Source organism: Typopeltis vanoorti, chromosome 3 (assembly GCF_054136105.1).
Source record: "Typopeltis vanoorti isolate ZY-2024b chromosome 3, IOZ_Tvanoo_1.0, whole genome shotgun sequence".
Lineage (NCBI taxonomy): Eukaryota > Metazoa > Arthropoda > Arachnida > Uropygi > Thelyphonidae > Typopeltis > Typopeltis vanoorti.
The window spans coordinates 55,879,673-55,895,158 of record NC_143551.1 but is presented as its reverse complement, the minus strand read 5'-3'; the positions used below and the strand labels follow the sequence as shown (position 1 = coordinate 55,895,158).

At 35.4% G+C, this 15,486-nt stretch overlaps 1 protein-coding gene across 1 annotated transcript in view; it reads right to left on the bottom strand.

Annotated features, from left to right (window-relative positions):
* The window catches only part of mib1 (E3 ubiquitin-protein ligase mind bomb 1), a 515,003-nt gene that overhangs the window by 41,461 nt on the left and 458,056 nt on the right, over positions 1-15,486 (bottom strand). Inside the window, exon 17 of the mRNA XM_090415624.1 lies at positions 12,183-12,375. Within this exon, the coding sequence (XP_090271750.1) occupies positions 12,183-12,375 (193 nt within the window). The remainder of the gene's footprint in view (positions 1-12,182; positions 12,376-15,486) is intronic.

Genomic DNA, 15,486 nt, shown 5'->3' with positions numbered 1-15,486 from the left:
ACTTCAGGCGCAAACTTTGTTTGCTAAGACTTGGATAAAGGATAAAACTCAATATATAATTAGTAACAATTCGAGCCTATTCAAATCATTCTGCAAATATATCAGAAGCACTCCTGAAAACTCTACCTATCTTTGCATCATCAGCAAATAGCTGCATGTCAAATCCTTCCCAATGTCATTAATGTACAGATTGAATAACAGTGGACCAAGGACTGATCCTTGAGGCACACCACTGTGGTTACATTGAAACTTGCAGATTCATACCACCCATATACCATTTTTTGATATCTCAATCAGCCATTCCTCTTATCCATGCTTATAGTTTATAATCCGATCACACATTTTCCAATTTATGCAACAATATTCCATGCTGTATTCTGTCAAAAGCCTTAGTAAAATCCCAAAGTCTCATGGTGTACTCATTCCCCTTATATAACTCAGCTGTAACATTATTATAGAATGTGAGCAAGTGGCTAAAATATGACCTTACCTTAGTAAACCCATTATTGAATGACTGATAGTTGAGTATATTGGCCTTTGCACTACACTTGCACAATGGGATTACCATACAGTCTTTCCACTCCTGTGAAATCTTCCTGTTCTGAGGCTCAAATTATATAGCATGGTCCAGGGAATAGTCAGTTCAGCTGAACACTCTTTTAGCATCCATGCTGATATCCCATCAGTTTCTATTGCAGAATTTTCATTCAGCTTGTGCAACAGCTAGTACTTTCTCCTCATCCATATGAGTTTCCTGATATGGTGAAGAGGTAGTAGTGAGTTCAATGTTGCATATATCAGGTTGATAGCTTTTAGTAAAATGGCTGCTCATTAGTTGAACAATCACCTAATGAGCACCCACATACTATTTGCATTCAGTATAGTTATTCTTTCAATTTTGTTCTTTCTTTAACTTGCAGTATAACAATAGAATTCTTTTGGATTGTCTTTAACTTGCAGAGCCAGTTTCTTTTCATACTCAGACTTAGCTTTCCATACAATACTTGTGAACCTTCTGGCCTGCTGCTTATAATTATCATAACTGACATCATCCTTATTCACACGATATTCCTTCCACATCATCTTTTTCTTACTAATCTCTTTCCTAATTAGGTTAATTTAATTTAGGGACACATTCTAATATCACATCATTTAAGTATTTTTTAAACACTTCCCACGCACTGTTGATATCCTTCCCATCCAATAAACTCAGCCAATTCCCAACTGAGTACCACATGATCAATGTCACTAACTGGAGGCAGAATAGTGATGTCTTTAACTGAAACCTCCCCCTCTGACACTATAATCAGATCTAATAATCTTTGACCTTGAGTTCCTTCTGTCACATGCTGTATGAGGAAGTTGTCTCGCAACAGCTCAATAAATTCAGTTTCATTCTTCTTCGATTTCATAGCTACCCAATCAATGTTCACATAATTAAAGTCCCCCATTATGATTACACTTTTCACACCCATCATATGTATACATTGATGCATTTCTTCATCACTAGCAACCGATCCACCAGGTCTGTAACAACACCCCACTATGTATTTAATCTTGTTAGACTCCACCTCCCACTAGATGGCTTCAAATTCACTGCCACATGAAAAATTGTTACCAGTATTGCAGTTATAGATCTCAACTCTAACTGGATTCAAGACATTTGATATCATTAGTAGCATGCCCCCCCCCTCCTCTCCTATCCTGTCTATCCTTCTTAAAAATACTGTACTCTTTGCACTTGACACCAGTTAAGTACATCTGTTTCTGATAGCCAAGTCTCACTGATGCCAGAATATCAGGTCCTAATACATTAACCAAGCAACAAACTCTACTCCTTGTTTCTGATACTCCTAGCATTTGTGTACAGACAATAAATTAGCTGCATGCTCTTTTGCATACACTTGTCTGTGGTCTGCATGACACAGTCCGACAACTTGCAGATCTCTCTTCTTATCTAGTTCTTAACTTATGCAGACATCATTACACAGAATCGTTCTCTCTTTATAATAATTTCCAATCCCATCATTAACACAGTTACCTAACATTGTCGCTCTTGCACATAGATTCTCACAATTCCTCCCACCAGAATTCAGTTTCCCTGACTCTCTGTGTTAGGTCATATATCAATTAATAATTTTTCAAGACTCCTTTATATTTGCTATTATAGCCCTTTTTTTTAAAATCAATTTTATTATATTGAGGTAATATTCTTACAATTTTCACTTTCTTACTCTTCAACGGCCAACTCTTCATTCTATACATCTGTCATACTACTATTCTTATGATCATCACTTTTACTTTCTTTCTCAATAGTGACACTTGTAATCTGTCTTTCAGTCCTGTCTTCCATTATGGCATCGCACACAATGTGATGCGTATTCCTTCCACTACTTCAAATTTTTGACCTTACCCATAATTCTGACCCTTGCTTTTGTGGTATTTCCAGCACACTTTCCCACGACTATCCCTTTTAATACAAAATCCTTCTGGTTGAATTCCTTAAACAATAATGCCTAGGATATAACTGTTCTATTTCACATCGGTGCCATGTGCTATACTATGTAACTTACAGTGCAGAACAACTGTAATGACTATATTTAAATAAAAAAAATTCAATTTAAATCTAATTTCCACCACAATACAATCTAGTTCTAATACAGTTCAACTAATATCACTATTTTCACTTTCTCACTCTTGCCTCTTCCAACAACTTTTTCATGTCCTCTCTCAAACTGAACTTATCATTAGTTAAGTTGTTAGTATTCACTACAATTACAATCTCGTTTTCTTTTCTTTTCTGTCTTTGAATTGCTTGCATTATATTTGTACTTTTTGCACTAGGAAAACTTGACATTATAACCAGCTCATCAATGGCATGTTTTATGATAGAGTTACCATACCAAATAATATCGTCACTTGACTTTCTGTAGTTCTCTCATTTTTGTCTAATAATCTGCTTTAGCCTAGCGATTTCAGAGGTTAAATTATTTTCAATATCGTCTTTAGTGGAGAAAACCTAGTTGTTCACTATTTCACTGTTCTTGTTAATGTTTTGTTTGCATTTTTGGGTCCATTTTATGCCTGTATTTAATATTAAAATATTACAATAAAAATATGTTATAAAGATGCAAAATACTCTAAAAACATGAGAATCTAATCTCATATACTATAAAAACTCTAATTTTCTAAGGGAAAAACACAATTAAACAGATAAAAATCACCAATTTTACATGCGCACTAAATTACACCGACCACTCACAATATAACCTTGAACCCAATACAGAAACATAATAGAATAAGCAACAGATGGAATAGATATTAGAAAAAGCTAGTATGGTAGGCAAAGCTTCCCAGGCACTCATGCCAAACATGTCATAAAAAGCATATAATTTATCCATAAATATTTCAAAATGATATTTCTTTAATGTTTTTTATCGAATCGTCTATTGCTAAGTGTAAACGATGAGTGCAATGCCAAATCACAATGTTGGGAAATTTTTGTAGAAGTTTGATTGCAACACCTGGTTTATTTCCTAACATTACACTAGCTCCATCAGAATAAAATGCAATGAAATGATTTTTTTAAATAGTTATCAGAAAATCCATATGAATTTCAAGTGGCATGTATACATTCCATGGTGGTATTTTCTAGTTCTACAAGATTATTAAAACAAGAAGAACAAGGGGCTCACAAATTTGAGAAAAATTTAACAAAGGGCTCAAGCGAGCCCCTTATAGCCCACCACTGGTTGCACATGACTTTAAATTTTTCAGGAATGACAATGTATACTAAAATATTAATTGAAAAACTTTAATCAATACCATATTATAACTAAGATGAAAAGCCAAACGGCTATTTTTTCTGGCGAGGTTGATAAGTAAAGGGGATAAAAATCCCTTATTGTTTTTCAGCCAGTAAGCGAAACTCTAAGATCGAAAACTACGATCTAAACGTTTCATGCCGATGAACTGTCGGCGGATCCAAGTGCAAGTGACCACTTGGTAGTGCCACACCAAGGCAACTCGATGCAAAGGTGGAGCAAGTTCCCTCACTATTCTTGACATCTCATAATGTAAAAACACACAGCTCCTAGGAGATGTAGTACTGCTTTACGTTATGAGGAGAGGTCACTACCCAGACTGGTTTCAACCTTTTGTCTACTCATCAGTGAGTAGCTAGACCTAGATGATATCAAAGCTTAAGTGAAAAGAACTTACATACCATCGCTATACGAATGCCAGAAAGGTGTGCCACTATATTATATTATAACATATTATAACTAAGATGAAAAGCCAAATGGCTATTTTTTCTGGCAAGGTTGATAAGTAAAGGGGATAAAAATCCCTTATTGTTTTTCACTGATGAGACCTCAAAAAAGGTCGAAACTGGTCTGGGTAGTGACCTCTCCTCATAATGTAAAGCAGTACTACATCTCCTAGGAGCTGTGTGTTTTTACATTATGAGAAAATATCAAGAATAGTGAGGGAGCTTGCTCCACCTTTGCATCGAGTTGCCTTGGTGTGGCACTACCAAGTGGTCACTAACGCTTGGATCCGCCGACAGTTCGTCGGCATGAAATGTTTAGATCGTAGTTTTCGATATCAGAGTTTCGCTTACTGGCTGAAAAACAATAAGGGATTTTTATCCCCTTTACTTATTTAATCAATACCTTCCAATATTTTGGCTATGTTATATTGTCATCTTCTGGGAACATAAAAACTATTATATGTGCATGCAGGCACTAACAACGAGCAAATGAGGCTGAAGAAGGCTAAATTGGGCTGATGTTCTATAGAACATCTGCCCAATTTAGCCCACTGGGGGGGGGGGCACCTTTAGGACTCTAGGACCAATACCAGTTGCCTTCTTCAGCCTTATTTGCTTGCTCGCTATTAGTGCCTGCATGCACATATCATAGTTTTTATGTTCTCAGAAGATGGCAACGTAACATTGGCGAAATATTGGAAGGTGTTGACTAAAGTTTTTTAATTAATATTTTAGCATACGTTGTCATTTCCTGAAAAATTTAAAGTCAAGAAAAGCTATTCAAAACGCTACAGTTGTATGGTGTCAATGAGGCATTATATCAAGCAATACTTAGTCTTTATTTGAGCTGTAAGTTAGTGGTTAGAATTGAAGGAAATACAGGAAGATGGTTTAATGTTAAATCTGATGTCAGACAAGGATGCACATTATCCCCTTTGTTATTCATTATCTATATGGATCACATTATGAAGGAAAGTGGTATTAAAAAGTGGTATGGTATGAAGGTCAGCAATAACAAGGCAAAGAAAATGAAAATAGGGAGAACCAATAGAGCAAGTAAAACATTTCAGCTACTTAGGCACGATTTCTAGTGAAGATGGTAAATTAAATATGGAAATAGACAACAGAATCAACAAAGCTGGTATGGTAGGAAGTCAACTGAATAAATTTATATGGAATAAGAGAGAAATTAGTCAAAACACAATTCAATCCTTTCCCTCATGGTATCAAGCCAATTTTAACTTATGGATCTGAGAGCTGGGTTAAAAATAAAACACTTGACCAAAGACTAAAGACTGCAGATATGAGAGTCCTGAGAAAGATTAGGGGGATGAACAGAATAGGAAAGGAAAGATTAGCAAAACAAGCGTTCTCTGCTAAGTTGGTAGGAAACCCAGAGGAAGATCAAGATATAGGTGGATTGATACAGTAAAAAGTGCCTTAGAAGACAGAAATATAAGATCCGATAATGTTGGAGTCTTGACAGGTAACAGATTGATTTGGAGGAAAATTGTAGATAGGAAGTTAGTGGTGATGTAAGTTTATCATTTAGTACTATCATATCCTGTACACTCCTTGAGGGTACATGTCAGGAATTTGATGATGATGACCTAGTTAGCTTTGGCATACCTTACTGTTCACCAATATTCACTTAAATGACACTTTATCACTAAAAAAGGAAAAGAAATCTGTGATATTAAGAGGAAAAAACTTTTTAAAAAAATGTTTTCCTCCTGATATCACAAATATCTTTTCCTTTTCCAGATATTTCTCTTAGAAGAACAAAATTTATAAACAAATAGAGGACAACCCCCTGCCAATATTATCATAGAAGGTTTTGAAAAACAATCTCTTAACTCAGCTCCTCTCAAACCTTTTATCTGGCAAAGATATGTGGATAATGCATTCTCTATTTGGCGTCACCCAAGCACATTAGATTCTTTCCTCTGTCATCTCAATTCACCCTAGAATCCAATTGACAAGGAACTAATAACAGTAGAGCCCTTATAGACACCTTGTCAAGTGGCTAGAATTCCCACAGTACCAAAAAAGAATTAATCATTTCCCTCAATTCATAAACTTCTCTTCAGCAAGATTTTAGTAATGCAATCACCATTCCTATGTTTGAGGAACATCAGAAAAAATAGCCAGAATATTTAGAAATATAATCTCTGCATATTTTTCAAGCCCCATTTGAAACTAGATACACTTATCTACTCCACTAAGGACCAACTCCCTCCTCTCTCACTTCCTGATGTATATAGAATTCCCTATTACTGCAAGTTGGCCTCCTGTGAATGGACAGGAAGATCAGCTATCATTCACATAGAAGAACAAAAAAAAAATACACCTGCAGTAATGCTATAGCCAATCTGGCCTTACAGACATGCTTTAGACCCAGCTCATAGAATCAATTGAAAAAATATTACCGTGCTCCATTACAGTAAATTTAGAAGAGACGGACTGTTTTTTGAATCTGCAGATGCTCTCAAAAATCAGTTTAATTTGAATAAATATGGTTGCATAAAACTTCCCAAAATATAGGAAACACAGATGCTTCAAGATCTCAGTTTATATCTTAGGCTGCCAACACGTATCCACAGAGAGCATCCCACCTAGTTAGGACTCTAGTCTTTCATCTATGTGTTTCTCTCAGTTTTGTGTTGCCAGTGTATATGCGTGTTACAAGTCTCATATTGTACTCCTTGAAGAGATCTCTGTGATGAAGGCAAAATATTGGAAGAATTCAATATTATTTTTAATCCTTTCTCAGTGTTCCGAGAAAGGATTAAAAAAAAATAAAGACAGGGAGGCAGGTGGCAATGGCAAAGACAGAAGAATTCAATGTTCATGGTGGCTCAAAAAGTTAGACATATTTCTGGAAAAGAAGAAAGCATACTGAAAATTCTTGACAAGTAAGTCGGAATAAAAACATGGATTAAAATGTCAGAAAGTGAAGCTATGTGTAAAAGTAGCTAACAACAGTCATGGGAAGACTGGTAAAAATATAGAAGATAAAGATCAAGAAGGTGGTAAAATGTTCTGAAGGCTATTGAAAAAGGCCATTTTATTTGCTGTAAAAATTTAAAAACCAAAGAAACATTTGGTAAGTCTGATAAAATCTACCTGAGTGTAATAGGGCTAAGATGTATTATTATTATTATTATTATTACGGGTGACTCCAGGGAGTCCTTAGACTCATTGAGGGAGGCCCTAAACATCATGTCCACACAACTATACGACATTCTCACAATATCTATCATACCTTGCCTTGAACTCACTCACCGTCATAGCACCAACAACAGATTCTGGCAGTTTATTCCACTCATTTACCACTCTAAAAGTAAAGAACCCAGCTCTAACACCCCTGCTAACCACACTCTTGCCCAGCTTCCATAGGTGTCCCCTAGTTCTCCCACCAGTCCTGATCTCAAAAATATCCTCTGAATTAATCCTATAGAAACCCTTTAGCAATTTGAATGTCTCAATCATATCTCCCCTTTTCCACCTATCAACTAATTTCTGCAACCCACAAATCTTCAACCTGTTCTCATATGGTTCATTCCATAGATCCACTATCATCTTAGTCACTCGCCTCTGGATCCTCTCCACTTCCTCCCCATCAAGAAGGAACCTAGGTGACCAAATCTGGGCACAGTAGTCGAGATGAGGTCTTATCAAGGCTCGGTACAGAGGTACAAAAACTTGCTTGTCTCTGCTCGTCAAGGTATTTTTCAACAACCAAGTGAGTTGAGCTGATTTAGCTACTTTTGCAATGTGCCCCCTAAACTTCATCTCCCTATCCACCAACACTCCCAAGTCCCTGCCCTCATCAATCTCCTGGAGTACAGGAAAAACACTATGAAAATGGTTAAAATAATGATCACACTTATTAGCAAAATTATGGCAGTTGATTAAAGGGTTGACTGATGGTTAGTCTGGTGTTACAGAACTCTCTCTCTCTCTCTCACACATACACACACACAGGCATATGTAGAGCCAAGCAAGATAGAAATTCGATAGAGATAATTATTCATCTCTCTCTCTCTATATATATATATGTGTGTTACGGTTAAAGTGATAAATCCGGTTATTATTAATAATTACCGGTTAAAGTGAGTAATTAGAATTAATCACTTTAACCAGAGATGAGGTCTCATCAAGGCATCGATACAGAGGTACAAAAACTTGTTTGTCTCTGCTCGTCAAGGTATTTTCAACAACCAAGTGAGTTGAGCTGATTTAGCTACTTTTGCAATGTGCCCCCTAAACTTCATCTCCCTATCCACCAACACTCCCAAGTCCCTGGCCTCATCAATCTCCTGGAGGTTGATTCCTAGAGGAGTCTGGTAAATGTAATAAAAACATGTTTATAGGTTTTCATTCTCAATAGAAATTATAACAGCTTAGGTTAGGTTAGGTTAGTTTATAATGAAAAAAGTAAGGAAAGTACTTCTCTTGCACTCAGTGAAATCAGAAATCATTATAAACTAATCTAACCTAAACTAACCTGGATGTTGCATGTCGAACCAGAGTGTAGTCGTAGTTTGTTGTGGGCAGATTAATGGGAATGAAAGATAAATGTTGTTGTGGGCTGAGCTTAATGATTGTGGGCAGATAAATGGGGATGATAGATAAATCAGAGAGGAACTGATCAGTGTTTTTCTCCATTGATGAGGAAAGAGGTACAGCAACGATGTTATTCTATTATCCCCATTCATCTGCCCACAACAACTTTTATTTGTTATCCCCATTTATCTTCCTGCAATCATTAAGCTTGGCCCACAACAACGGTTTATCTTTCATGCCCATTAATCTGCCTACGACAAACCACGACTACATTCTGGTTCGACATGCGACATCCAGGTTAGTTTAGATTAGGTTAGGTTAGTTTATAATGATTTCTGACTTCACTGAGGGCAAAAGAAGTACTTTCCTTATTTTTTTCATTATAAACTAACCTAACCAATAAAGGTTAGGTTAGTTTAGGATTTCCAACCGATAAAGGTTAGGTTAAGTTAGTTTATAATGATTTCTGGTTTCTGATTTCATTAAGTGCAAAAGAAATACTTTCCTTACATTTTTCATTATAAACTAACCTAACCTAAGCTGTTAAAATTTCTATTGAGAATGAAAACCTATATATAAAACCTATAAACATGTTTTTATTACATTTACCAGACTCCTCTAAGAATTATTCACTTTAACCGGTTAAAGTGATTATTCTAATTATTCACTTTAACCGGTAATTATTAATAATATTTATCACTTTGACCGTAACGTATATATATATTTCATGATGTCTGCCACCAGGATAAAAGTTTTTATCTGATAGTCTGTCAGTAGTCAGTGTATGGGATAAGCAGACAATGGAAACTTGAGCAACAAGCTGACCCAGATGTAGTATTTGCAGCCTTGTTTCCCTTGATCCCAATGTGGCTTGATCCCAATGCAAAAAGCATACATTCAAGTGTAGTTTCCTTAGAGAGAGCCCTGGGTGTTTCTATAGCTCTAGACATCTCATTGCCAGTAGCGAACTTTGTAAATCTGAGTACATTATGCACCTTTGATAGCAATGCAGTCATAAGCATTTTTATAACTTAGAGCTCAGCTGTAAAGTTTTTACATTCTAGTAGGATCTGAGCAGATATTGTGCTGTCTAGGAATATAGCAGAAGATTCCACTAGTACCTTAGATTTTGAACCATCTATGTAGACAGATGCAAAATCAGAGTATTCAGTTTTATGAGCGTGAAAGATCTGCTAGTATACAAAACAGGAGGGGTAACTTGCAGAAAGAAAAGCTACATGGTGGTATGTATGCATGACATGATGGAAATGTGTTTAGTGATATCTGAGCTATGCTACCAATATCTAGAGAGCTTTTATTTGCAAACCAAAGGGTTGTATGGCAATCTGATGAGTAGTGTAAAGATTCTCCTGCTGTGGACAAAATATAGTTGTTCACATGGGATGGTCTGGCAGGGATTTTATTTTTGTAGCTTATAATAAAGGCAGCTGTTGATGTTGAAGCAACAAATGTGGTTCATTTGCTTAATGTACACACCTGCAATGGGTGAAGTTCAAAATGCTCCAGTTGAAAATCTTATAGCTTAATGGTGAACAGGGCTAATCACAGAGAATTCTCTTGGGCAGAGGCATAGACTTAGGACCCATAAGCAAGTTTTGATCTTAAAGTATGTGATACGGATGAAGCAAAGAATCTTGGGTCAGCATTCCAAGTGGTGGAAGATATGGTGCAAAGAATGTTTTCACTGATTTATGGCAGTTGTCTTGTGAGGGTGGGAAACTGAGTTTGTTGTCAAGTATGCATTGCAAGAACTTGGCTTCTGGTGCAACTGGGATTAATGTTAATTCTAGTCTAAGTTATGGGTCAGGATGAAGAATTCATTTGTGGCACAAAATCATATAAACTATCTTCTACTGTGAAAATCTGAACTCATTTGCAAGTGCCCATTTCAAAAGATGACTAATGGCTTGCTGCAGCTATGGCTCTCATAATACATGAATGACAGAAGATAGTAAAGTTATCCACACTGAGGGCATTACTTAGGGCTGGAGGAAGTTGTGTTATTGAGTAACCTTGACTGCAAGAAGCGTGACACAAACCAAACCTGTGAGACTCCCTCCTCTTGAGTATATGGTTGGGAGAAAGTGGTTCTCATTCGGACTTGGAAGATTTGGTTATACAGAAAGTTCTTAATAAAGAGAAAGAAATTTTCTATGAGATAAAAACTATGTAGGTCTTTCATTTCATTCAGTATTCCAAATCTCCAAGCCATGTTATATGCTTTTCCATATCAATAAAAAATTATTCTAAGTGCATGTGTTTTAGGACAGCAGCTCTAATGGATCCTTCAAGGCTAGACTAAATTGGTTATTGAATGATATTTATGGAAGCCAAATTGTGTTCTGAAAAAAAAAAAAAAAAAAAAAAAAAGATAGTTTATCTTCAGAAACCATAAAAGATGAGTTAACCATTTTTTCAAGAATCTTACATAAGCAGCTGGTCAATAGTTATGGGTGATTCTGGATATTTCTCCAGCAGTAATAGCTGTCTTTTGCCAGTTAACTGGAAATATGCTATTCACAGAATCTGTTGTAAGGGTGTTGTGATGGTTGCTCCACAGATGAATGCAACAGATGTTTAATCATTTGAAATCATATGAAATGAAACATTTAATCATTTCATAGTGGATTTTATCTGGTCCAATGGCAGTTTTGCGCAACATTTAAATAAGGTATAATAAACAAAGAGTACAGCATCATCTGCATAAAACAAAGAACTAAGTTTGACATCTTCGATTATAATATCAGGCCTAATACCACTTCTTTCATAATGTGATCCATACAGATGATTAATAAGAGTGGCAATAATGTGCATCCTTGTCATACACCTGATTTTCCATCAAACCATATTCCTGTAATCCTTTCGATTCTAACCATTGACTACAACTTAAATACAGAGTGTGTATTGCTTTGTATAATGTTCCATCTATCCCATATAAGTGTAGTGTTTTGAGAAGCTTTTTCCTGGGCATCTTCTACATGCCTGGTGGGATTCACTTCCTACTCTGCTGTTTAGATATCCAACTACCACTTTTTTCATTTTCTTTGTCAGCTGCCTGCTCTAATGACTCGAAAAATTCCTCCACTTATTCCAAATATTATTATAGACGTCTAAATTGTACACATATTTAAAAAGGAAACGTAATGAATCATGCATGCTTGCATAATTTTGTGTTGGTCTTGGGTACAAGTATTGCCTCATTATAAAGTATGGTTTTTTCCCTCCCAGTGAGACAACGATACCAAGGTTATACTATATTTCCCAAATATACTACAATATTCATATAAACCATAGATATATAAACATAACTTTGATTACTTACTTTGATTCGTGACTGTACAGGTTCTTTGCACATAAGGCATTTTCTGACTCTAGGCGAACATAAAGAACATGTTGCAATGTGACCACAAGGACCAAATAATGTATCTCTTTTCATATCTGAGCATACCATACATTCTTCTAGTGTATCCTGATCATTTGATGATGAATTACTGGATGGTTCAGCCATCTGATTGCTAAAAAAAAAAACCAGATATTATTGATGTATTCACTTTAATAAAAGTAAAAAGACATATGATTTGGACTGTAAAAAAGAAATAAAGATCAGGATTGCAAAGGGAAGCACAAATCAGAAGGTCATGGATAACATCTCAAAAAGTAAAGTGATCAGTCTGCAAACAAAACTGAGAGTACTGGAAACATGCATCTTTAGTGGTGTACTGTATGGATCTGAAAGGTGGGTAATAAATAAGGAATCAAGAAAAAAAATGTTGGCATTTGAAAGAACTTGTTACAGGAAGATTCTAAGAATAGGATGGGTACAGAAAATCACAAATGAAGAGCTCTATCAGAAGATACAACCAAAGGAGAATCTAATGCAGAAGATTATAAAATGGAAGCTACAATTATTTGGACATATCTGCAGAATGAATGAGGATTGGAAGATAATACCAAATATTCATGTTTGGTATTATGGATGGTGTCTGCGCGGTTAGTCTAGTGGCTTTGCGCTTCGCAACCATATGCCTGGGGAAAGAGTGTCCTATGTTCGTTTCCCGTTAACAACGTGAGGAGCTCAAGAATCTTCCTCAGCCATAGCCAAGTCAGCCATTCTTGGACGTGGACAGCAGGGTTTTCCCGCCAGTTTATCTGGTGTTTTTCATCCCGCAAGCAGGCAAACCGGTCTGAGGACACACACAGATTATAGTCAGGAATACTGACCCAGCCATAGGTCTGATTCATCAGCCTATGCTGGTTCCGGAGCCCAGATAAAATTTGGGAGGACTAGGTGGTACCATGAACTCCTGTATAAAGGGGGATGCTGTATCATCACACGGAATTTATTTATTATGGATGGTGTAAACAGAAGAGGTAGACCATACAGAGAATGGATAGACAACATAAAGGACTGGTGTGGAATGGATGCACAGAAACTGCGACACTGGACAAAGAAAGGTGGAAGAAGATAGTGAAGGAGGCATCAGGCACCAACGGGCACTGAGCCCATGGTTTGTGGTGATGATGATGATTTACTTTAATGTTTTCCTATATGCACCTCAAAAAGGAGAAGAATGATAATTAATAAAGAAGTATACAGACACAAATGCTCCTCTATCAAAATAAACAGTTAAGGCTCTTTAGTCATTTGATTTCACACCATAATCTAGTTAACAGATAACTGAAATAGTGCAATTGCAAAACGAGAAGTAAGGAAAAAATATAGAGAAAGATGGAACAATTTCGTAACAGAACTAGAAAAGGATTTATTTAAGCCACAACCCAAAACCTATAAAGTAATAAAATACATGAATAAAGAAATAAAAGAAAAGATAAAAATACAAACAATAGATTTAGAAAAATGGGTGACCTATTTCCAAAATCTCTGGACAGATGAGAACAATGAATTAAAATTTTATAAGACAAAGAATGACCTAATAGAAAATATCACAATGTTAGAACTGAAAAATATAATAAAGAAGATGAAAAATAGGAAAACGCCAGGAGAAGACAATATAAATATAGAACTATACAAAAATGCAGGTGAAAAATTTAATGAAAGACTTTTGAAATTTTTTAATATGGTTTGGATGTCCGGAAAAACCTAACTCTTGGAAAAAAGCACTGGTCATCCCAATCTATAAAAAAGGAAATAAAGACAATTGCAATAATTATAGGGGAATTAGCCTGCTGAATACAGGATATAAAATATATGCAGGAATATTAAAAGAGAAACTAAGCAGCATTGTAGAAAACAAATTACTAGAAGAACAAAATGGCTTCCGAAAAGGCCAATCCTGCATAGATCCAATTTTTACTTTAAAATTATTAATAGAAAAGAGAAGAGAATTTCAAAAAGAAACACATGTGGCGTTTATTGATTATGAAAAAGCGTTTCACAAAATTAGTAGACAAAAATTGTTTAAAATATTAACCAATTTAAACATACCAGACCAACTTTTACAATCTATTCAAGAAATATATACAGGAAATAAAATAGCAGTTAAATTAGAACACACCTCAGAATGGAAAGATATATCAAGAGGAGTATGACAAGGATGTACCCTCTCACCACTGCTTTTCAATATATATAAATGAAATATTAACAATCTGGAAACAGCATAACCCATTTGGTATACAAATGACCACGCAAATGAAGATAGATACACTACTATTTGCAGATGATCAAATAGTATTAGCTACATCAGAAGATGACTTACAAAGATCATTAAAATCATTAAATAATATCTCAAAGCAATATAATATGACAATATCCAAAGAAAAAACAAAAATAATGGCATTCAAAGGAGAAAACCCAATAAGAAGTAAAATAGTGATAGATAATAAAATACTAGAACAAGTAAACACTTTCAGATACTTGGGATGTGATCTATCATACGAAGAAGAAAAAGACATAGACACTAAAATATCAAACTTTGTCAAAGTAAATGGCATAATAAATAATATATTTAAGCCATCCCTGGTACAAAAACACACTAGAATCAGACTATATAATGTCTTGTCAAAACCAACTCTACTATACGGAAGCGAAACATGGACCATGAAAAGAAAGGATGAAAAACGAATTCAAACAGCAGAAATGAAGTTCCTCAGAAAAACAGCTGGATATACCAAGTGGGACCACAAAACAAATGAAGAAATCTTACAATCCCTAAAAATAAAACCAATTAATTACTACATAAGACAGTATAAACAAAAATGGCTAGAACATTTAAATCGAATGGACAACAGCAGACTACCAAAAATATTATACAGATACAAAATAAGTGGAAAAAGAAGAATCAGAAGACCAAGAAAGAGATGGCATGAGACCGGAACAGGCCACATGGCCTATATTCCATGTTAGGAAGAAGAAGAAGGTAACTGAAGATAACCTGTTACACAAACAGGTGACTTAAAGGTGAGAATTTATCTCATATTGAGATTTAATGGATTTAATGAAAACAGCACAATGAAAGAATTAAAAACTAGTTAAACGGTTCCAATATTTCATCTCTGCCAAAGAGACATTATCAGAGATACAATATGAAAACTGTAATGATGCACATAAACTAATTTGCAAATTGAGACCTAAGTAGAAGAAATTATAATACAAAATAATTACAAAA